This window comes from Natrix helvetica (genome assembly GCF_964273705.1).
Source record: "Natrix helvetica genome assembly, chromosome: 2".
Taxonomy (NCBI): domain Eukaryota; kingdom Metazoa; phylum Chordata; class Lepidosauria; order Squamata; family Natricidae; genus Natrix; species Natrix helvetica.
Genome location: NC_138552.1, coordinates 253,933,026 through 253,955,269, shown reverse-complemented (window position 1 = coordinate 253,955,269; position 22,244 = coordinate 253,933,026). Strand labels below are relative to the sequence as shown.

At 38.1% G+C, this 22,244-nt stretch overlaps 1 protein-coding gene across 1 annotated transcript in view; it reads right to left on the bottom strand.

Moving 5' to 3' along the window:
- Positions 1-20,998, bottom strand: part of BUB1 (BUB1 mitotic checkpoint serine/threonine kinase) — a 48,938-nt gene extending 27,940 nt beyond the window's left edge. Inside the window, exons 1-10 of the mRNA XM_081945908.1 lie at positions 20,905-20,998; positions 13,518-13,577; positions 13,287-13,431; positions 12,250-12,446; positions 10,971-11,014; positions 8,001-8,083; positions 6,915-6,967; positions 6,083-6,279; positions 3,849-4,006; positions 1,110-1,519 (exon numbers count right to left, since the gene is read on the bottom strand). Coding sequence (XP_081802034.1) covers positions 1,110-1,519; positions 3,849-4,006; positions 6,083-6,279; positions 6,915-6,967; positions 8,001-8,083; positions 10,971-11,014; positions 12,250-12,446; positions 13,287-13,431; positions 13,518-13,577; positions 20,905-20,957 — 1,400 coding nt within the window. The 5' untranslated portion in view covers positions 20,958-20,998. The remainder of the gene's footprint in view (positions 1-1,109; positions 1,520-3,848; positions 4,007-6,082; positions 6,280-6,914; positions 6,968-8,000; positions 8,084-10,970; positions 11,015-12,249; positions 12,447-13,286; positions 13,432-13,517; positions 13,578-20,904) is intronic.
- Positions 20,999-22,244: the final 1,246 nt, after the last annotated feature.

Sequence of the window (22,244 nt, the reverse complement as noted above, 5' to 3'; positions counted from 1 at the left end):
GTCAGCTTGAATGTCTTAAATTTAATATTTCAATATTTTAACAATGAGCTTAATATTGGATTTCAAATATCCTCAGATAGAGCAAATCTTATTCATACACATCTCCTAGCACATACAGTGGCATATAGTTCACAAGCATTAGGTTGATTGTTGCTAATATTAATTATGATAAATCAATATGTTAGGAATACAAATGTCAGAGATCAACTGTTCATTCCTATCCCAGCTAATTAAGATATAGTTACCTGTTCTGACCCCCCCTCTCCACGCCTGTGAATAAACCAGAACACAGGCTTGGCTGTTTGCCACTGTTTAATTACTGAGATAACAAATCCTTTGGCTGAGGGCCCAGACAACTCACGTTCAATAGAGCAACACAGATAATTCGAATGAAGTACCGCAGATAGTCCCAACGAGCAGACACAACTAGAATACATAGATTTTTTAAACTACTAATTCAAACAGTTGTTTCCTGCAAATGTCCCCTCCCAACGCCTCACCTATAATCTCTCTTGGGAGGGGCCAATCCACAACCACCTGTGCTTAATCATCTTCTGTGAGTTTGCCTACTGAGTTGCTGCTTCCGTTTCTCAGCCCTTCTCAATCTAGCATCAGGGACAAACTGCCTTTGATCCTCTCCACTGCTCCATGCCTCAGGCGCCTCCTGGTGGCCAACCAGCCTCTCTGGTCCCTGCTCTGAGTCTGAACCCTGCACAGGGTCCTCCACATCGTCCAGGGCAGACTCATATGGTTCCTCACTATCCGAGTCCATCAGCAGTTCAACTGGATCCTGCTGGACCACAACAGTTATCTAACATCCCCAGCTGCAGCACTAAACATATTAAATTATGGCTTGTTTAACCCAGGGTTTGTTGGACAAGTTATGGTGATCTGGTTCGCCAGTAACCTAGGCTATAAACTACAAATACCAACAGTTAGATTTATATATAACAAAAATTAATCAAACCATATGAATTGTTCATATGATATATAATCCAACCAATACATCAACCACAAGATGTAACAAATCTAATTCCCATCTATCCACTGAGCGTTCATTCTTGGATAAAAAAAAGCAACTGAACCTGAGAAACCTAACTTTTACTTACATCTCTCCATCATGGCAATTATGGAAGATAGTATACTTCTGAGATGGTTGGACAGAATCATTACTGCTGACTTGAAGTCTCCGTAGACTATTTGCACATTCTTCAAAATCAGGGTGAGTTTCGAATGCAGCTTTCTCACTTAGAGGTGCCGTTGGAGGTTCAAATACTGACTGTTGTCCAAGAATGTCATCAGTATTGGCCACATTGCTCCTCATTGTCAAAGAAGTTGAAGACACTCCAATCTCCTTGAAAGCAGATCTTTGTGGGTGATTTCCAATAGGCTGGGAAGTTACAGCATCTCCTGATAAACTTTGATGCTCTGTTCTCAGGTTCGGAGCACTCTGAGTTACAGAAGACGCTCTCCATTCTGGCCAACATTGTGCTGTTGTCATTTGTACACATTGATCACCCTTATTAAATGAAGAACAAAATACAAATTTGTATACTTGTATTTTTAAGTGACTTCCTGCCATTTGTCTACGTAATCATTTACTGATTTCTATGCTCTAATGCAGGGGTCCCCAACCTTTTTGATTCTGTGGACCAGTGGCAACGGTAGCAGCGGCAGCAGGAGAATGGTTTCACAATTGCAACCTAAATTCTTCACATACACAAATGAAACTTCGTGTCCACAGCTGTCTCTTCAGCAGCCCAGTTCCCAACGGTCCACAGCCCAGAGGTTGGGGATCCCTATAGAACAATTTCAGTAACTTATCTGCAACACTTTATTTTTTTAGAAACACTAACCATACTTACATGCATAATATACTTTCTCGATATTTTATAACTTACTTGCTATGTTGTACTATAACTCCAGCCCAATTTTAGTTTCATAACAGTCAAATAGATCTGTAGCCACCAGATCAAGAAAAGTTGAATTAAAATTGAAACAGATTGAAAAAGGTTTTACAATTCAAATATAAATTCCTCCCTATATTGAAGACATAAATTGGAAAAGTATTTCTTTATATTATAAAAATAATAAATTTAAAATTACATTAGAAAAAAACCATTTTAAAGGGGTTTTTTTGGCACACATTATAATTAAGGAATCTATTCAAATAGTCATTCCTACTGATTTTTACTGAATTAAAAGAACAACTATATTTCACTCATAAAAAGAACTATTTGATAAAGAGGATCCAAGATTCTAACCTAGCTTTTCTACTTAAACAGTTAGGAATATCTTGGGAAGCTAGTATTATTCAGTAAAAGAGAATATTATCTAGACGAACTACTGTAGTTGTCTATGTTCACTAAATGGCAGGAAAATTACTTTGTACAGGTAAAGTACATATATAGATTTGGAATTAGAAGAGCTCCTGAAAATGTTTTTAAGCCCCTTACAGTTAAAATTCTGCTTATGAATGGACATTATGGAGTAGAAATTCTTGGTCATTCTTCATAGAGGGTTATACCATATTTTTCAGAGTATAAGACGCACCAAGGTTTTGAAGAGGCAATTTTTTAAAAAAGTAGGTAGGTAGATAGAGGGAGAGAGAGGGAGAGAAAGGGAGAGAGAGAGAGAAATACAGTAGGTAGGTAGGGACAGAGAGTAGTTAGGTAGGTAGGTAGATAAAGGGATAGAGAGAGAGAGAGAAATAGAGAAGTATAGTAGGTAGGGATAGAGAGAGAGAGAGAGAGAGAGAGAGGGTGTAGGTAGGTAGGTAGAGGGATAGAGAGAGAGAGAAATAGAAAGAGATAGAGGGAGGGAAATACATTAGATAGGTAGGGAGAGATTAGGTAGGTGGGTGGGTGGGTGGAGAGAGGGTGGGAGGGTGGGAGGGAGAGAGGGAGAGAGAGAGAGAGAGAGAGAGAGAGAGAGAGAGAGAGAGAGAGAGAGAGAGAGATACAGTAGGTAGGGAGGGAGAGAGAGTAGGTAGGGAGGTAGATGTTTCCAGGTGTATTTATCCATGTGCTGGAGAAGGAAACTGCTGACAACCTGCAGCACCTAAGACTTGTTTCTGCTGGCACAGCACTTGATCAATCTAATTCTCATCAATCACTAACTAAAAGAGCTTTCCGAAAGGGGGGAAAAAAGTTTTTGCACTCTGCAAACCTCCCAAAAATGGCCCATTTTTCATGAAAACAGGCCCTTTTTTTAAAGGCATGAATATCCTGGGGGGCGGGGGGGGGCTTGCAGAGTTCTACTGGGAGGTGGGAGGCCAAAAAATGAGCAAAAAATGGCTATTTTCGCGAAAAATGGACCTGTTTTTTGTCAAAGAAATTCCATGCATAGCTCTATGGAGGCTTATAGAGCGCTGCTGCGGGCTGGGGGCAAAAAACAGCCCATTTTTTGCTCATTTCTGCCCTCCCCAGCCCCTAGGAGCTCTCTGAAAGCCTCCATAAGGGTATGCACAGCCATTTTTGTGAAGGGGCAGGGCTTCGGGAGGCAAAAAACTTGCTGTATCCGAGGCATAAGACGCACCCAGATTTTCAGCCTCTTTTTAGAGGAAAAAAGGTGCGTCTTATACTCCGAAAAAAAGGTAGGTAAGATACTAGGCACAAGGGCTTTTTTCAATTCCAGGAGCAATATGTCCAGATGTTGCTGGACAGCGTCTCATAGCAGCTGTAGCCATTATGGCCAATGATGAGAAGTGCTGGCAGTTCATCCTACAATTCTTATCTATGGATGAGAAGAACTATAGTTCAAATCCGGAGAGTACCAACTGGAGAATACGGATTTATAATGCACACACCCCACCACATGCATACTAATAAATCACATTGCAAATATACCCCTGTCGAGCTTAGCAAGGACTGGTGAGCAATTGGCTGTAACACATCTTTCTGGCATGAAGATGATGATTGGGAGAGGTGGTCCAATTTCTGCTGCAGTTTCTGTAGCTCAAGAAGGTCGCTTTCTTTCTTTTTCATTAGCTCGTTGTCTTCATTCTCTGAAAGTATCAAGACCCATACATTAACTATATTGTTAAAATAATTCTCCCCCTCTCCTTTAATATTAAAGGCTGATATATTTTTACTTACTAACCCAACATGGCAGAAAAACAAAACAGAATGTCAAATAACACTTGTTATCGACACCTTAAACTCTATCAGTCTATTAATTTTATATCCAGCCATCCACCCATTCATCCATCTGCAGCAACAGTGGGTAAAGCAATAAAAATAGGCTTTTGGAATCACGAAATACATGACCAGTGCCTTCAACGTAATAAATCTACATGGGACTTCATTTAGAGCAGTAATCCTGATTGTTATGTTACTGTAACAGCACAGAACGTTCTCCTATATAAAAAAAAGATTTCAACAAGGAAAAATATAGGATCCAGATTCTCTGAAAAACATAGTTGATAAGTTTAGCTAAAAACTAGAATTTTTCCTAATTAGAAAAGGAAATAGTTCCACTTCCATTTTGTGTACAACAATAGGGCAAGACATGGATTAAATTTGCTATGGAATTCAGTAAAAACTCCATTGCACTATGCTGATCAAGCTGCCTCCAACTATAACATTCAGATCCAGTTTTTGTTCTAATAAAAGTTGAATGCAGAAGACATTTAAAAAATTGATAATTGGCAGTGCCAATTTCAGGAATGTAGCAGACTATAAGGTAGTTGTTGCAGACTGGCATACCTGGCATATTGGGGGGACAAGTATATATGATTTTACATCAGTGCTACCATTCACAGGCCAGAATGTCTTCTCCCTTGTGTGTGGCGTGAGATCTTAGCCTATCAGTGTTAAATGGGTGTAAATGTATATAAAATATATTTGGACTTGCATTTACACTCTACTGAAATCAATGGGCAATTACTGATGACTTTATTCTCATTGGAATCGATAAGACTTAACTGCAGACAACCTAAGTTATAATGTTATTTATGAGTGCCGAGTAAGTGAGAAATGAACAGTCTGAGAAATTACCGTATTTTTCGGAGTATAAGACGCACCGGAAACGAGCAAAAAAACAGCTTTTTTTTTTTGCGAAAACAGGCCGTTTTTTGCCCCCAAAAGGGCATGCATAGCTTTTAGGAGGCTTGTAGAGTGCTCCTGGGGGCTCGGCAGGGGGGGGGGGAAACAGCCCATTTTTCATTTGTTTTTGCCCTCCCCAGCCCCCAGGGGAGGCCTCCCAAACCCTGTGCAGGTCTATTTTTGTGAAGGGGACGGGGTTTCAAAAGGTCAAAAATGCTGTATTCAGTGTATAAGATGCAACCAGGTTTTCTCTTATTTTGGGGAAAAGATGCATCTTATAGTCTGAAAAATACGGTATGACTTGTTTTTAGGAACAAAGTTATGATGCGTTACTCTACTGATTTCATTGCTTGTTTTCCAATGCATCTTCACTTATTCCTGGTTTATATTTGTCTCTTAAGTTACTAACCAATCAAGAGATAGAAAACAAAAGCAGTGAAAAAGGAAACTAAACCAAGAAATGTTTTGCTCATCTACAAATACTCCTCGACTTACGACTACAATTGAGCCGATAATTGTCATTGCTAAGCAATTTGTTCAGTGAGTTTGCTCCATTTTACAGTCTTACAGTTAGTTTGCTCCATTTTACAACATGTTTTGCCACACTTGTTAAGCGAATTGATGCAGTTCTTAAGTGAATCATGTTGGTCATTAAGCGAATCTGGCTTCCCCCCTTCACTTTCCTTCTTGGAAGCTGGCTGAAGTTACAAATTGTAATCATGTGACCCCAAGACAATGAAACTAATCATAAAAAACATGCCCGTTGCAAAGTGCCCTAATTTTGATCATGTGGCCATGGAGATTGCTGCAAGAATCATAAATGTGAAAAACAGTTACAAGTCACTTTTTTTAATGCTGTTGTAACTTCAAACGCTTACTAAACAAATGGCTGTAAGTCAAGAACTACCTATACAGCATTGACTGAAACCTTATTTCCAAAAAAACCCATTTAAATCCCATCTTGGCTTAGCACATGTGGAAGCATTAAAGTATTATGTTCCATGTTTCGAACTCAGGTGCTAAACTGTAGTAATTACCCAATTCCTTTTGCCTTTTCAAGCATTCTGCCTTCTTCAAATATGCTTTCGCTCTCACTTCTTCAAAGCACAGTTCAGAACCTTCACACTCAAGAAGTGCCTTGACATACATTGCCCTCTGCTCAAGGGCCGCATGACTTGATGGCACTGGTACAACTTCTGACTTGGAAATGGTGGTGATGTACTTGGGTTTTTCTCTAGGGAGAAAAAGGAATTTGGAGCCCTTTATTGCAGAGCCAGAAACAACACAACAAGCAATTATGCTTAAGCACATACTTAATGTTCTTTCCAATCAATACAGTAATATAAATATTTTGAGAAATGCTATTAAAACAAAATTCAGTAGCAAGATCATAGGACATAAGCCATGGGAAATCAAGGCCCTAAACCCCATTCACACACTAAACCTACTGATTTGGATCAGTAATTTTCTCATGATTAAAAATGGGACAGGCAACATACGTACATAGTAGGCTTCTTAGGAAAGATTAAAAACTTGAGCAGGTATGAGATATTGGGGGCGGCTATAATTCAAAATGGGTGTAATATTGAATAAAATAAATCTTATTCAGAAGTGTCTATAGGACGGGTTAGAGTTAAAAAAGAATCTTGATTTCTTTGAACCGCTTCCTAATGCACGCTTTTCTCGTTTTCCTCAACTAAAAGTCAATGGAAACATTGGGACTGCTCCCCCAGATTCAAAGAATAAATAAGCACATATAGGCAAAACCTTACACATACCAGATCTGGATGAAACAAATGAACTGATGGTGAAATTATGAACGTACCTATAATTACTGAACACTGTGTTCCTAAAACAATGATTACTTACATATTCTCTTGTCCCCCGCAAGTCATTGGGTATAATTCAGAACTGTTTGAATTCTAAAAAAAATAAGACAAAAGTTCAAAATGGGGACTTTTTTTTTGAAAATTAAGAGGCAGAGAGAATGAAGACAAACTTTGGATACTTTTTCTAAATCTAAGTGAATGAAGCATCTACTGTACTATATATGTTATTGTTAAACAGGTATTCATTTAAACAAGAGTTGAGGAGGTGCAGAGTTTCTAAAAAAATCTAAGAAGGGAAGTGCTGTCAAAAGGTTTGCTCTAAATGATAGGGAAATGTGGCAGGCAAGTAGAATTTATTATAAGATCTTGGTATGCTGAAACAGCAATGCGTATTTCCAAGAGTTTCATCACAAAAAACCTCACATTAGTCATATTCTGGCATCATACAAGGAGTCCGAGTCCCAATGGCCCTCCTGAATTTTTAAGCCTTAAGCATTCTTGAGCCTTGTCTTACTGTCTGGGAGAGTACTCGAGATTGTAACTCAGAAAAGGATTTCCATCAGTGTGAAAATGAAGTATAAAGAAATCTAGCTTTTAACTTGCAATTCTTCTCCCTTCCTCTTAAATGGCTGCAGTTTCTTTTGAAGAGTCACGGTTTTTCAAGATATCCAAACAGAAAAAACATTGATAATAATGTTTTAGGCCAAGGGTGGGCAAATGCTACTTGGATGGGGCCAAAACATAGCATCCCAACCTGCCTGCAGGCTTCAAAGAGCCATCTGGTGATGTGGTGAGGGCACTCAATAGGGCAGAGCTATAAATATCCAGCCAATTTTTTTTTCTTGATGTGGACCTTTTTAAACATGCAAACGGGAAAAGTTATATTTGGTAATGCTTTTGGCAAGCTGAGTCTTAACACCATCTAAGAATTCCAAACAATAATTATTTGAATGACGGCATATTTTAATGCCATTAAAAAGGAAAACATCACAATCATAAGTGCTTAAACATAAAACGTATCAGATCTTCATCTATAGGTGTACAATTAACAAAGCAAAAATGCATGTACAAATTGGATTTTATTAATATCATGGTACATTTAATAATATATTCTATTTTTAGTTACCTGACTCTGGTAGGGACAGGCCAAATCATTTTTAGAAGCCAACTGATTAGACAGCTGAGGATTACATGGCTGCAAAACACCAACTACAGAAATATATATTGTTAGATGTGTAAAGGTAGGTACCAATTATCAGAAGTAACACTGTACCAAAACACTGGAAATTTCAATGCCAATTTTACTTTATGCAAGGCCTTCCAGATGTTCTAACTACAACTCCATCATCTACACTTGACACAGCTGCTTGCTATTTTGGTTGAGGATGTTGGCAGTTCTTATCCAATGCGTCTGGGAAGATTACAGAGAGCTAAACTAGATTTTATAGAAGAATCTATGTTTCTTTATGTTCACATTTTCAAGTTAGGCCAACACAAAAATGAGGATTTTAAATATTCTAAACAAGGAGAGATTTAGATTGCAATCTCATTATATTGAGGTATTTTTTGCCCTATTTTACAACTTTTCTTGCCACATTTGTTAAATGAATCACTGCACTTGATAAGTTACTAACACAGTTAAGTGAGTCTGGCTTCCCCCTTGATTTTGCTCATCAAAAGGTTGAAAAAAGTAATCAAATGACCTTGGGACACAACAATGGTCATAAATATGAACCAAATGCCAAGCATCTAAATTTTGATCACATAATCATGGGGATGCTACAAAGGTGTAAGTGTGAAAAATGGCAATAAGCCTTTTTTCCAGGGCAATTGTAACTTTGAATGCTAACTAAATGAACTGTTGTAAGTTGAGGACTACTTGAATTACATGCTGAAACAGTAAGCAGTCAAGAACAGACAAAAACAGCTGTCTAGTGGACACAGTGGAGAATCAGTGGGGTCTAGTGGTTAAGGCATCAGGTAGAAACCAGGAGACTGTGAGTTCTAATCCCACTTTAGACACAAAGCTAGCTGCATGACCTTGGGCCAGTCACTTTCTCTCTAGAAAAGACACAATGGCAAACTACTCTGTGCCCAAAAACCTGATCTAATATCATGGAATTAATAGAATGCTATTATGGTAACTCCATGCTCCATGCTAATACCGGTAGAATAAGCTATTTCAATATAATGTTAGGAAAAACGTCTTGGTAATTATTTATTTTGCCCTGTTGTTAAGATCTATAAATGAAGGAACCAGATGATACTTCAAGATGCTTTACTATGGATTTCAGACACTGAACTAAGTGAGCTAAATCGCCTGCAAGGTCAGCACTCTGATGCTGGGGATTAAAACTAGGTGTGAGAACTGGACAGGGCCAGATATTTTGAGCAGATAGGGAAGTACATCCAAATAAGAGGGTGCCAAGAGAACAGGAAGCAAATAGGAATTGGGCAGAAAGGAAAAATCAATTTTGTAGAAGTATAATCTATGAAACATAATTATAATGTATGCCAAGAAAACTGCAGAGATAGATTCTAAGAACAGGATACAATTGAATGAAGATAAATAAAGTGGACACAATATCTTGTCTCTCTACAAAAGAAGCATAATAATGCCAGTGTGACAGTGGTTTTTTTTAAAAGAATATTAATATTGGAAGAGCTGAATTGTAACGCTTAATGTCTTATATCATATATACAAATAATTTAAGGAAACTCATGCAAGAAAAATTCCCTAAGCTCTGATCCTTCCTATGTTCCCCAAATTCTGGGAGATCTGTGGGTTTCTGAGCTGAGTGGAATGAAGCCAAAGGGTACTGTCCCATATGCAAGTCTACCAATCTAAAAAAGTCTGCCTAGTCCTAAAGCCCTTTCTTAAAAACCCTCCCACTTTCCCAGGCTGCCTGTTCTGCACTGCAATATTGATGGAAGAATTACTTTCTATGAATGCAATGCATCTTATACGTTAAATCTCATCTCTATTCTCATACATTAAGCTTCCACAAAATTTATTTTTTTCCTTTTCTGCCCAATTCCTATTTGTTTCCCTTTCTCTTGGCATACTCTTATTTAGATATGCTTTCCTCTCTGCTCAAAATATCTGGTCCTGTCCAGTTCTCACACCTACCAGTAGTTTTAATCCCCAATATTAGAGTGCTGACCTTGCAGGAGATTTAGCTCACTTAGCTCAATGTCTGAAATCCATAGTAAAGCATCTTGAAGTATTATCTGGCTTCTTCATTTGTAAATCTCAACAACAGAGCAAAATAAATAATTACCAAGACTTTTTTTTCCTGACATTGAGCTGAAATATCTTATTCTGTTAACAACATGCTATTAGATCATGTTTTGTCTTCTTGGACACAGAAACAAATATTGCTTTGTTCTTTATGACAATCCTTCAGGTATCTGGCCAGTGCATCCCCTTTCCCCACAACCCCCATGCTAATCTCCAGTCTAATGCTCATAAATTCCTTCCACCTTTTCTCTTAGCTCTTGTTTTCTATAATCCTGCTTGGCTTTCAAAGCCTATCAGCAATGCTGTGTGCAGCCTTACCCACTTCACACATGGCAGTCTCCCTTTACCCATACAAATATCGGATTCAACCAACATGCTAACATAAAGCTTAACTGTAATGTTCACTTGCCAATTAAAAGCTAATGAACTTCTATGGTTTCTGAGTGCACATAGAATCCACAAGAAAGCAAATGCATTGGATAATATTTTTCAGATGAAGAGTTTAAAAATGTAGAGTTGAATTGTTATAAAGTAGTGAGAATATATTTTGGAGAAGGAAGCAGCCATATGTTGCTGAAGTATTTATATACATCAAGTTTTTGATGCCATTATACAAACATTTTCTTCCCTTACAAGAGATCACACAAGTTCTCTAAATCCAACACTCCATTTTGAGAAATCTCAAAGTCCAAAGAAAGTTGGTGAACATTACCCCCCTTGGTTGTTAAAATAACACAATTTGATAGCAGTCTTGAAGGAAGTATGGTTTCCTGAACGCTGAGAAATATCAAGTATTTTTTTTAAAAAAATCAAATTATTATATTGCATGGCATACATTTATGGAATCAGACCCACCTGGAGTTGAAACTTCATTCTGTGGCAAACTATTCTGTAACAACCTAAAATTAATGTGAAAATGTATTAACCGATGCTAGACATCTAACAAAAGAAACTTTCTTTATTAAACAACATTTAAGAACTAGAAGAGAAATAAAAACTTTATTTTAGGAGTGTTAAAAGTCAGCTTACAAGTACAGATAACTTGGTTTATGACCACAATTTGGACCCATATTTTGGTTATAAGTCATTGTGGTCATAGGCCTGCAGCAGACCAATGGGATCTGCTGGCATGCGTGGGACGATCTTGGGGCGCACAAACCAAAGCTGTGCAAAGGCTCTCCTAGCTATGACCACCACTTGTTTTTCAAGCAGGAGTTGAAACTCCTGGACGTGCAATTCCTACTCAAAAAGCAAGGGGTGGTTGTGCCTAGGAGATTATTATACTCTCTTGAAAACTCTATCTCTTCATTCTCTTTGTGTGGGAATGAGGTAGAGGATGTCAGGCAAAGGAGCGATTGCCTATTGAAATTGCTTTTTTTCAGAGCAGAGTGATTGGAGGGAAAAAGATTTCAAGAGAGTATGGTAAGTTGTTTTGCATAGTGCACCTGAGGCTGCCAACCCTGGGCTACAGCATAATCCACAGTACATTTGATATGTAGAAGAACAAACAGTTTACTTTCTTGCAATACACTTCTCTAATCTCTCTGCTCTGCAAGAGGAGAAAAAGGGGGGAAACTGACAAATGAAGCACAGTGCAAGAATTGACTCTAATGGCAATCACATGATTGTGGGACAATGTGAAGGTTGTAAAACCTTAAAGTTATTTTTTCAGCAGTGTTGTGTTGAATGGTGGCTGAACCAATGGTTGATAAACAAGGATTTCCTTTACCTCTAAGCTGCTACCTGCCCTTGTCTCCTATTTTATCTAAGACAGTATCATCCAATTTGGAGTTCTCTAAATATATTGGCTAAGTATTCTGTCTGGCTCTATCTAACTGCAATTACATGACAATAATATTTGCTAACATCTCTAAGATATGGTCTAAATAGATTTAGCAGTTTGTCAGCTGGCTATAACACACTTATTTCCTCATTGGACCACCTACTTTTTGCCTTCAATTTTATGGAGCAAGAAATCATAGCTCAGTAGGAAATTAAAGAAAGTAATGGCAACTCAGTTTTTTTTAAAAAAAAATACAGAATATCCTTTGATTAGATAAAATAGTCATTATGCTCAACTTGCTTAATAGACACACTGTAAGCTATCAAATAGGCAGAAACAACAGAAACGTACAGATACTGCTGATGTAATTTTTCAATTGGCTGGGCTTCATTTTGGATACCTCTCTGAATAACAATGCATGCCTGAGGCACATTTCCTTGTCCAGCAAGTTGTTGTGCCCAAAAAATATACAGAATTGATGATTTGTTACCAATTCCTTGGCTGTACATATAATTGAAAAAATGACTTGGATTATCAATGAAGTCAGCCTAGGGGGGAAAACAAGGCAACATCATTAACATACCATTTTTTTAAGGTGGTTATCTCAACTATTATAAACTCACGTTATAAAACAGAAGAAAACATAGTCATCAGTTTACAAAATATCATTCCATAAATGTCATGAAGTATTTTTTTTGCAAAACTTGGCTTTGGAGCCAGAATTTTCACAAATTCAGTAGAATTTAATTTAGTCATAAGTAAAGTCCTATGGATTTCAGACCATCTACTTGGTGTAGAACAGACTGAAAATTCAGTAATGCTGATTATGTTTAGAGATCACTCTAAGTTAGAATTTCCTGAAATTTTCCTAATGAGAAAGAAACATATTCTTATACCACTGCCTCATCTGGTTTATCTTGTCTACTGAAGTGGATAAACCAATATTCTTTCATAGCATGAGACTTGTCCCCAATTTAACAGACTAGAGTTGGGAAATATCTTCATAAATGGTCAAATAAATGTTCTCTTATATCTCAGTTCACACAAGAGAAGGCAGCAGAAATACATAAAAGGGATGCATGAGCTTGAGAAGCGAATATAAAAATTCATAGAGATTAACAACAGTTTCATATGAAATTCCATTTTGATCTGACTTAAATATAAAATACTTTCATTGGATTGACTATATTGTCATATCAACATATATAAAAGACATTTCACAAGATCAAAATCAACCATGATCAAAAGAAAAACTGGGTAACGTTGTTTAGTGAAGAAAGCTTAATTCCAGAATTATAAAAATCTACTTCTTACATCAACAATGCCACTACTTATTCATTGCTCTATGGTAAAGTTCTAAGAACATAGTTTACATCCTATATACCTACAAATTTGACACAGCAGTTGATGAATCTCATGTCGTCATGATATCTCTTATCACTTAGAAATGTTTTCACAAGCTGCTCCAGTAAAGATGACAGGCAAGTTTGCTTTTCTTCTGCTTCTGACATTCCTTCTATCCACTGAAAATACCTAAAACCAAAATGAGTTAACTTAACTACTATCTTACAGTAATTTAAGGGTCTATATTAAAGAGTAAAGACAAAGAAAAGACCAACCTGTACCAGGGATCAAGTGGATCACTGCCACTGTAATTCTGTATATGAGCTTCAAACATTCTGTGAAAAAAAACAAAGACACACCAGCTTTTGTAACAGCTACAATATAGTAGTTTAAACATATTAGAAAAAAATTTCCCCTAAAATCAATAAGATGTGGTTCCCAATATGCTAAACCTCAACTCCCATAATGCTTATTCATTCTGCCAATGAGAAAGAGAAACCTGCTAACTGATCACTCTAACTCACATATTTCATTTTATAAAGATGATATTCTTATAATATTCTTAAGGCTGTTGACATTTTATTTCTCTCATTTATATACCGCCAGATTACATTTTGATTAAAATGTATTTTATTTAAAATTTATTTAATCAAAATGTGATGTGAATGTGTCATGTGATAGCTACAAATACATAACCATACCACCAAAGATTCCTGATTGTTTACTATCACAAACCTATAAAAAATATTAACAAGCGCAAGATTTTTTTTTTTAAAAAAAATCACACTCAGAAAAAAAAGTGAAAAGGCAACTCTGTAAAACTCCTGCTGAATTTTACGTCCTGAAAATATGCAGGCTGCTGAAGCATGAATCACTACAGTATTTACCACCATAGTGTTATTTCTTAGTGACAATCTGTCCTTAACCTGGTCCTTCAGGTCTTTCAAAAAAGTCCACCCATCACCATTGTAACTGAGTTCATCCACCTTGCTGTTGACCATCCTCCCTTTCCTTTCACCTTTGAGAATATTATAGACATTTTCAGATAGGTTTTCATATAATGTGTCCAAGAATGATAATTTGGTCCTGGTCATTTGTTTCTTGAGTGAGAATACAGATTGATTTGTTCTATGATCCGTTTTTATTTTTCTTGTTTTGGCTAGCCATGCTGTCTTCTCCCACACAAAATTTCAAAAGTGTCAATACTCTTTCTATCCTGCTTCTTTGAAGTCCAACTTTCGCTTCCATAGACTATCATCGGAAAAAGTACTGACTGTATGATCTAGTCCTGTGATGATGAACCTATGGCATGCAGAGCCCTCTCTGTGGGCACATGCGTGTGTGCCTCCTGCCGGCCACCCGATTTTCAGGTCTCTGCTGTGAATGTGGGAGACATGTACACATGCGTGGGGGTTGCACATGCACGCATGGGGATGCGGGGTGTCATGTATGCATGTGCAGGGAGTGGGAAAGAGCACGGGGGTTGTGGCACCCGCCGCAGCCCATTTTTGGTCCCAGGAGGCCTCAGGGAGGCCTGCTAGGCCCAAAATGGGGCGCAGGGGGGTTGTGCGCATGCATGGGGGAACACGGGAGGGTCGTGCACATTTGCAGGGGGAGCACAGGGGATAATGTATTCATGCACAGGGAGCGGGACACATTGCATTATGGGTGCGGGCACACATTGTTGCACCCATGCACGCGATTTCAGCACACAAGGAGGAAAAGGTTAGCCATCACTGATCTAGTCTTTGCAAGTACATCATGGCATCTGAATATCTTTTCCAAGACCTTCATTGCTACTTTACCAAGTACTATCTATTGTATATAGTTAGAACCAAAAGTATTGATGCCCTTTCCCTTTTTCCTAAAAAATTCCAATTTGCCTGAAATAAGTTGAACCACAAGTAAATGGCATCCACCATTTTTATCACATGGTCCACAGAGCAGATACTTTGCTTTTGAAGTGTGATTTAATATATTCATCTAAATAATAAAACAAAGGAAAACAGCATGGTCATAATTCTAAACATTATCTGAATATTTTACTGTTTTGAAGCAAATATTGCAATCAAGAGCTTTCTGTAGCTGTGCATAAGAATCCTCAACTAGCAGTTTGTTCTGCTCTTGTTGATTAAACTGCTTCAGATGTTTTGGATTTAATAGGTTCTTCTCTCAACGATGGTTGCAGCTCTTTCCACTATAGTTCCATTGGATTCAGAGTGAAGAAAGTTAGCACCCACCCCTCTTAGAAGAATAAAACATTTTAGCAAATATTAAAAAGGCAGAATATTATGTTTTACCTAAAGGAGAAACATGTTTCTAAAGACAGAAACTCAGCCCCCAGCAGATATTTTGGTACCAGCTTATCTACAAAACAAACAACCTTAACTCCAGGATGATGGGATTATCCTTCAGGGCAATACCATTCAGCCACAATAGGAAATTGCTCTTCATTGCATCACCCAACAAGACTCAATCAAGCCTGGGATACAGACAACCTTAGCTAAGACTACATAGCCTATGGGAGTCTGACAGCAGCCAATAGGATACCTGTCCTTGCCACAGGAACAGGCAAGGCCCAAGAGAGGGTATAAATATCTCTCTCTCCACTCCATATGTTCAGCTGCACCAGGACCATGTGCTTAATGGTACTGCTCCATTAAACCATCCTTCTAAGTGGCCTCCATATTTTCAATGTCTTTCTTCCCATTTGGAACTGAACCCAGACAAACATTTCTTCCAATAAGAGCTAAACTCATAGCAGGCCACTTGAGAACAGTACAATGTTTGCTTCTAATCATTCTTGGATTTCCTTAGATATTTCAACTCTTATTGTGCTAGAATGGACTGTGACTTGCAACCAGACAAAGCTTCACTCAAAATATCTTGGCCTGCTATGATTCAAGGCACCCAGTACAGGAGGCGACAAAGATCCCCATAACATTATGGAATCTCCTCCATGTTTCACAATAGAGATGCTGTTCTTTTCTTTAAAAGCTGTGATTTACCCCAAAACTCTAATTTCATTTCACCTATCCTCTTCTTTCTCCCCGACTCATCTCTATTTAAATCCTAATCTAGCCTCTCTAGGCACCTGATGAAGTGAACTACAACTCACGAAAGCTTATATTTTTAAACAAAATTTGATAATTGGAAAAGATGGTACAACAGTGGTCCCCAACCATTCTGTCGCTAAAGAGTGGCAAAGGCGGGGGGGGGGGGGGGAATCGTTTTGCACTCACAACCTAAACCCACACACGTGCAAATAAAACTTTACATGCTTGCCTGCTGCTAACACAGCCCAATTCCCAAAAAGCCACAGACCAGGAGTTGGAGACCCCTGTGCTACAAGATTCCTGATTATCTGCCTTTTGAATTCTTTAGTATCCAAATTGAGGTTAGGACCCCCTTCAGAATTCTAAGATTATTTGGAAGGCTTTTCTGGTTTTTCTATGTGTTTTTTCATCCCTGATATCATTTCAGATGCTGTTGTAATATTGCTTCTTGTTATAATACTAAAGGCTCTTTAAATTCTTTGTTAAATTCCTTTGTAATCTTTTGTCTTCACTGGCTTTGCCTTCTCTTCTCTTGGTGATTTCCAGCTGTTGTTTTAACATCCATTTCACTTTCTTCTGTTTATTTCACACTTTAGCAGCCTCTTTCCACAATCATCCTTAACAACTTCTTTAAGTTCAGACCACAGTTCCTCTGATGACCTATCAATGAGGTTCAGGACTTTAAAGCAATTTCTTATGTCCTCTTTGAAAATGGTGGTGGTGTGTGTGTGTGTATTCGTTATATTTTATTGATTTGATAGTAATTAGTTTGATTGCTGTGAGCCTCTCAGAGTTATTCAGTCAGGAAACATGCAAGTTTAATATATTATTATGGTTGGCTGAAAAATCAACCAAGTTTGGACTGAATTTGGCATTCTTGTCCACCTATCAAGTTTCTCAAGACCTGGGATATGTCATTGTTTAATACTTTTAAAGGTTGCAGGATGTAAGCTGTTCCAAATAAAGCTGCCTTTTGCAATTGACTGATGATTTTTGCCATTGTCGAATTTCAAATTTATTCTTCTTCTCAGTATCATATCATGGAAACTGGGTGGCTTTTTTCTGCTTTAGCTTGATTTGAAACTTGTACATGAGCAGTTTGCGATGTTCCATAGTCAGCCCTCCTGGGCAGACTTTGCTATTATAACTGAGCTGTACTATCACCTTGTAGAATCTCACCTAAGTACTGTCCTTGCTATATCCTTCCCAACTATAAAGGCATCCTTGTGGTTCATGTCCTGAATGATAAACAGTATGATATTCTGCCTGAAAATTCATTTCAGCTTACTGATGCCTAAGATGTCAATGTGTAGTTGATTCATCATTCACTGTGTTGAGTTTTCCTACATTAATGGCTCTTGCATTCCATGTCTCCATTGTAATTCTGTCTTTGCAACTTCAATTTTCTTTTCCTACACAGCAGCCTCAGTAATTAAATTCCCCCAAGCTTTTATTTAGCTGTATTTTAAACACCATTAGTATTCCAAAATAACCTCAGGAACATGTCGATATGATCCAACTTAGAGGTCCATCATCCAGTACATCATCAATCACTATATCTTATCTATCTATATGGTTTTCTTGATAAATATAGAAGTGTTTTATCACTCTTCCAGGCAGTATGAAGTGACCACTTTACCCTTGCCACCAAAATGATCATCTCTTCTAGAGTCTCCCCATGTCCCTGCTTCCCTTATCTAGGCAGCTGGAATGACCTTCATATTTTGGGATAACCTTGCTACCATTCTCCACTCATTCCTCCCAGGACAATTCTACAGTAAAGCAAAGCTTTATTTATGTGGTCCTGGACCAGTAGACAGAAAAAAAATAAGACAAAATTAAAACTGCAATACAGCAAGACCAATGCGGAGTACACAGTTTTAGGTACCAAAAGTGCACATAGAAAAGTAAAAAGCAATCACAAGCAGCTAAAAACAATTAAGAACATAAAATCCCAAGTAAAAAAAGTAGGTAAGTGGGTAACTAATAAACACTTTGAACTATTTAATTTGAAAATAAGACAACAGGATTTGAGAGGGTTGGGTTTTTGCACCACTGTATATATTTCTTATATGTACAGTATTATTTTACTTTTGGTTTGGTTTGGTTTATTTGGATTTATATGCCGCCCTTCTCCAAAAGGATTCAGGGCAGCGTACAACATTAAAAAACACACATCCCAAAAGTTAAAAAAGATTAAATCCATATCCAAAAAAACAAACCGAATTAAAAAGAAAACAATACATTTAAAATAAGTTAAAATTAACAGGCCAGGCCGGCTTGCTGGAAAAGCCAACTTTTTAGGGTGCATCGGAAGGACCGGAGGTCGGGGATTATGCGAAGCTCCGGGGGCAGCTCATTCCAGAGGGAAGGCGCTCCCACAGAGAAGGCTCTTCCCCTGGGGGTCACCAGCCGACACTGCTTGGCCGACGGCACCCTGAGGAGGCCAACTCTGTGGGATCGTACTGGACGATGGGAGGCTACTGGTGGCAGTAGGTGGTCACGCAGGTACCCTGGGCCTAAGCCATGGAGTGCTTTAAAGGTCATAATTAATATCTTTTGTTTGTAGGTATGTGCTTTTCTTTATGCTTTAGTAATTTCTATTTTTTAGCCGTATGTTTATTGATAATTGTACCTGGTTGTTTTACTTTTTTCTTTTATTATCAATTATCAAATAATAACATACATATAAAACCCCTGGTGATAGGAAATACATGTTTTCAGATGAATGACTGGATATATGAAAATTTAAGTGTGGTCTCCACAAGGCACTTTTTAAAGCCTTCTCTATCCCACTGGTTTCATAAGATTTACTTCCAATTAACTAAACCTAAGGTTGTCTCCATCACCAAGTTTTTTTACATAATAATTAAACCTAATTATTTTCACCCTTCTACAAAAACAGAGGAAATTAAAATGGTAGTAAGCTAATCTGCGGTGAGTGGATATTCTAAAACAAATTTCCTGTTGAGTGGGGTGTTGCATGTATTATCAGCCAATTTCAGAATGTACCAGCCCAAATCTAATAGTCTTTATGTACTGTCCAATATACCGCACAGTGCACAGCTGACTTAAGGTATACATAGTCCACAATTGAGGCCAAAATTTATGTTGCTAAGTGAGAAATTTTTTAAGTGAGTCTTGTCCCATTTTACAACTTTTCTTGCCCTATTTGTTAAGTGAATTACTGAAGTTGTTAAATTAGTAACATGGTTGTTAGGTGAACCTGGTTTCCTCATTGGCTTTGCTTGTCAGAAGGTTGCAAAAGGTGATCACATGACCCGGGACTCAGCAACTCTCAGATATGTGAGTCAGTTGTTAAGCCTCCGAATGTAACCCACATGACCATGGGGATGCTGCAATGGTCATAAGTGTAAAAAAGGTCAGAAGTCACTTTGTCACTGCCTTTATAACCTTGGGTAGACACTAAACCAGGGGTGTCCAAACTTGGGAACTTTAAGACTTGTGGACTTCAACTTCCAGAATTCCCCAGCCAGCCATGCTGGCTGGGGAATTCTGGGAGTTGAAGTCCACAAGTCTTAAAGTTCCCAAGTTTGGACACCCCTGCACTAAACGAACTATTCTAAGTTGAGGACTATCTATATTAAAGAAACCTTGCATGGCAGGCTGTTAAATACAAAAGTCAGAAAAAGAAAAGTCACAATCCTTGCCAATTGTAACAATAAATAGCTTTGTAAATAACAGACACCTCCCTCCAATTATCATTTCCTAAAAGATTCCTGACTACAAAACAGTACGCTTCCTCTGAAAGCAATGAAGACCAAAGCAAAAGAATCTCAAATGAGGAAGTTAAAAAGTAAAAGAAGCCGATCAATGTGTACCAATTTCCACATCAGAATCCTCCCATATAGAATCAAATGGCAACTATATAGCCAAGGTTGCTATTGAAGTGAAATTACATATATTACGTTCTTAAAACACCTTTTGGCTCAGGACAGTATTAATCTATAATGTTAACAGAGCAAACATTATACACCATAATGTGTATGTGTAAATTGCAGTAAAATAAACTGTTAACAGAAAACAGTAAGGAAAAAAATACCCAGCCAAAGCCCAGGTAAACAAAACCCAAACGATTACTGACTTTCTTCCCCCCACCCAAAAAAAAACAAAACGAATTAACTCCAGATATCTGACAACTAAGAGCAAGGGCAAAGTACTACTATCACCAGAGATGACCACAGACGGCGCTACAGCTAAAAAAAGTGTTCAAGGATTGCTCTTCCAGCACTGCTCATCTTACAGAAACAAAAGAACAGAGGTATGTAAAAGGCTTGTGTCATATTTATATAGATGCATATATATTGTAGCCTGAAATTGCTGTGCTTCAGTACCCCCTTTCACTTGCATGTTGCATGTAACGACTGCACGTAGGAACCTGCAGAGGGCAATTCCCATGCAAAGGATAACTCCCCCGCCGCCATCACAATCATAACCCGCCTCTTGAATCCGGGTAAGATACTAGGAAGGCCAAATGTTGCTAGCCTAGCTGACCGTCGCAGGAGTAGGAAAATTAATGCGGAAGACATTCGTTCAGCCAAAAATCCGCGGGAGGCAAAATCGCTTCGCCCCTCCAATTACTCACTGTGTGCGAACTGAGAGGTCCATGGTGGCCTCCGAACAGACGGCATCCATCATAACTGGCAGGAAGCATACAGAAAAATTCAAATCGTCCCGCGCAGACGCACAGGCGGTCTAGTCTTACGATGATTGGCCGATGTACCAGGAAGAGCACCCAATCAGGAGGACAGCTTGATTCTTTGGTTTATTAAAAGCTCCCAGCAGCTTCATAGAGAGCAGCAGGAAAAAGGGGGACGCGGTGCTGGATTTTCACTTCCAGTTGTAATTTGAACACCGCCATGGACGTGGCAGGAAAGCAAAAGAGAATCCGTTTTTCTAACGCCCTGTCCCGTAAAACTGTATTCAGGCTTTGGCTCCCCCACTCATCTGAGAGTGGGGAGTATAACTAATGTTTTAACTGAATTCTGAACGAAACATACAAATAGATCGTTCAAAAAGGAACGGCACCACTCTGCAATCGATGCCTGATCCTTGCAAATGTTTACATTGCATCTGCACGCACGTTTGTGTAGACGTATGATGCTTTGTTAAGTCTTGCACCTTTTCCAATTCTTTCCCTAGTTCCTGTATGAATGTCTGTATTTGTACATGTGGATGTATTATGTAAACGTTCCTTTCTCTGATCTCTCAATAGAAAGTCATCGTCCTTGTCGTTATTACTTATAGATTTGCACTAAATGAAGTCTAGCTTTTAAAGGTATATGTCAAAGGGTATATTTCTTTGTTGCTAAGGTCCCTGATTTTTTTTTTTACTATTGTTTCATTGTTATTGTTATTTTCTGAAATTTGACTTTATTAAACCATTCCAGAAGAGGATAGCAAATAGTATTTTTTTTCTACAAAAGACACACAGACACAGATAAGACAAAATGCCATGCCTGTTTCTTAACAAATTTAAAAAGCTTGACCCTCTGGATGAATTAGCCTGTTTAAAATTAGAAATAGTTCTTCCATTAGCAACAAAAAATCAATCCTTTGTAGTAAATATAAGATGCCTGCTGACATTTTACAATTCACTTTTTTCTTCTTCTTCCAATCATGTCCAATCCTTGAAAAGGGCCTGGCCAAGTCCCTGCAGCTTTCTTGGCAAGGTTTTTCAGAAGTGGTTTGCTCTTGTCTCCTTCCTAAGTCTAAGAGAAACTGACTAATCAGAGGTCATCTGGCTAGTTTTCTACTTAAGACAGGACTAGAACTCACCGTCTCCCAGTTTCTAGTCTGATGCCTTAACTACTACACCAAACTGGCACTCATTGTAATTTTACACAGGTTCATTTATTTCAGAGGAAATTCTTCCCCAGGTAAATGTTTATTATTTTTTTATTTGTGTATGTAGTCGATGGGGAA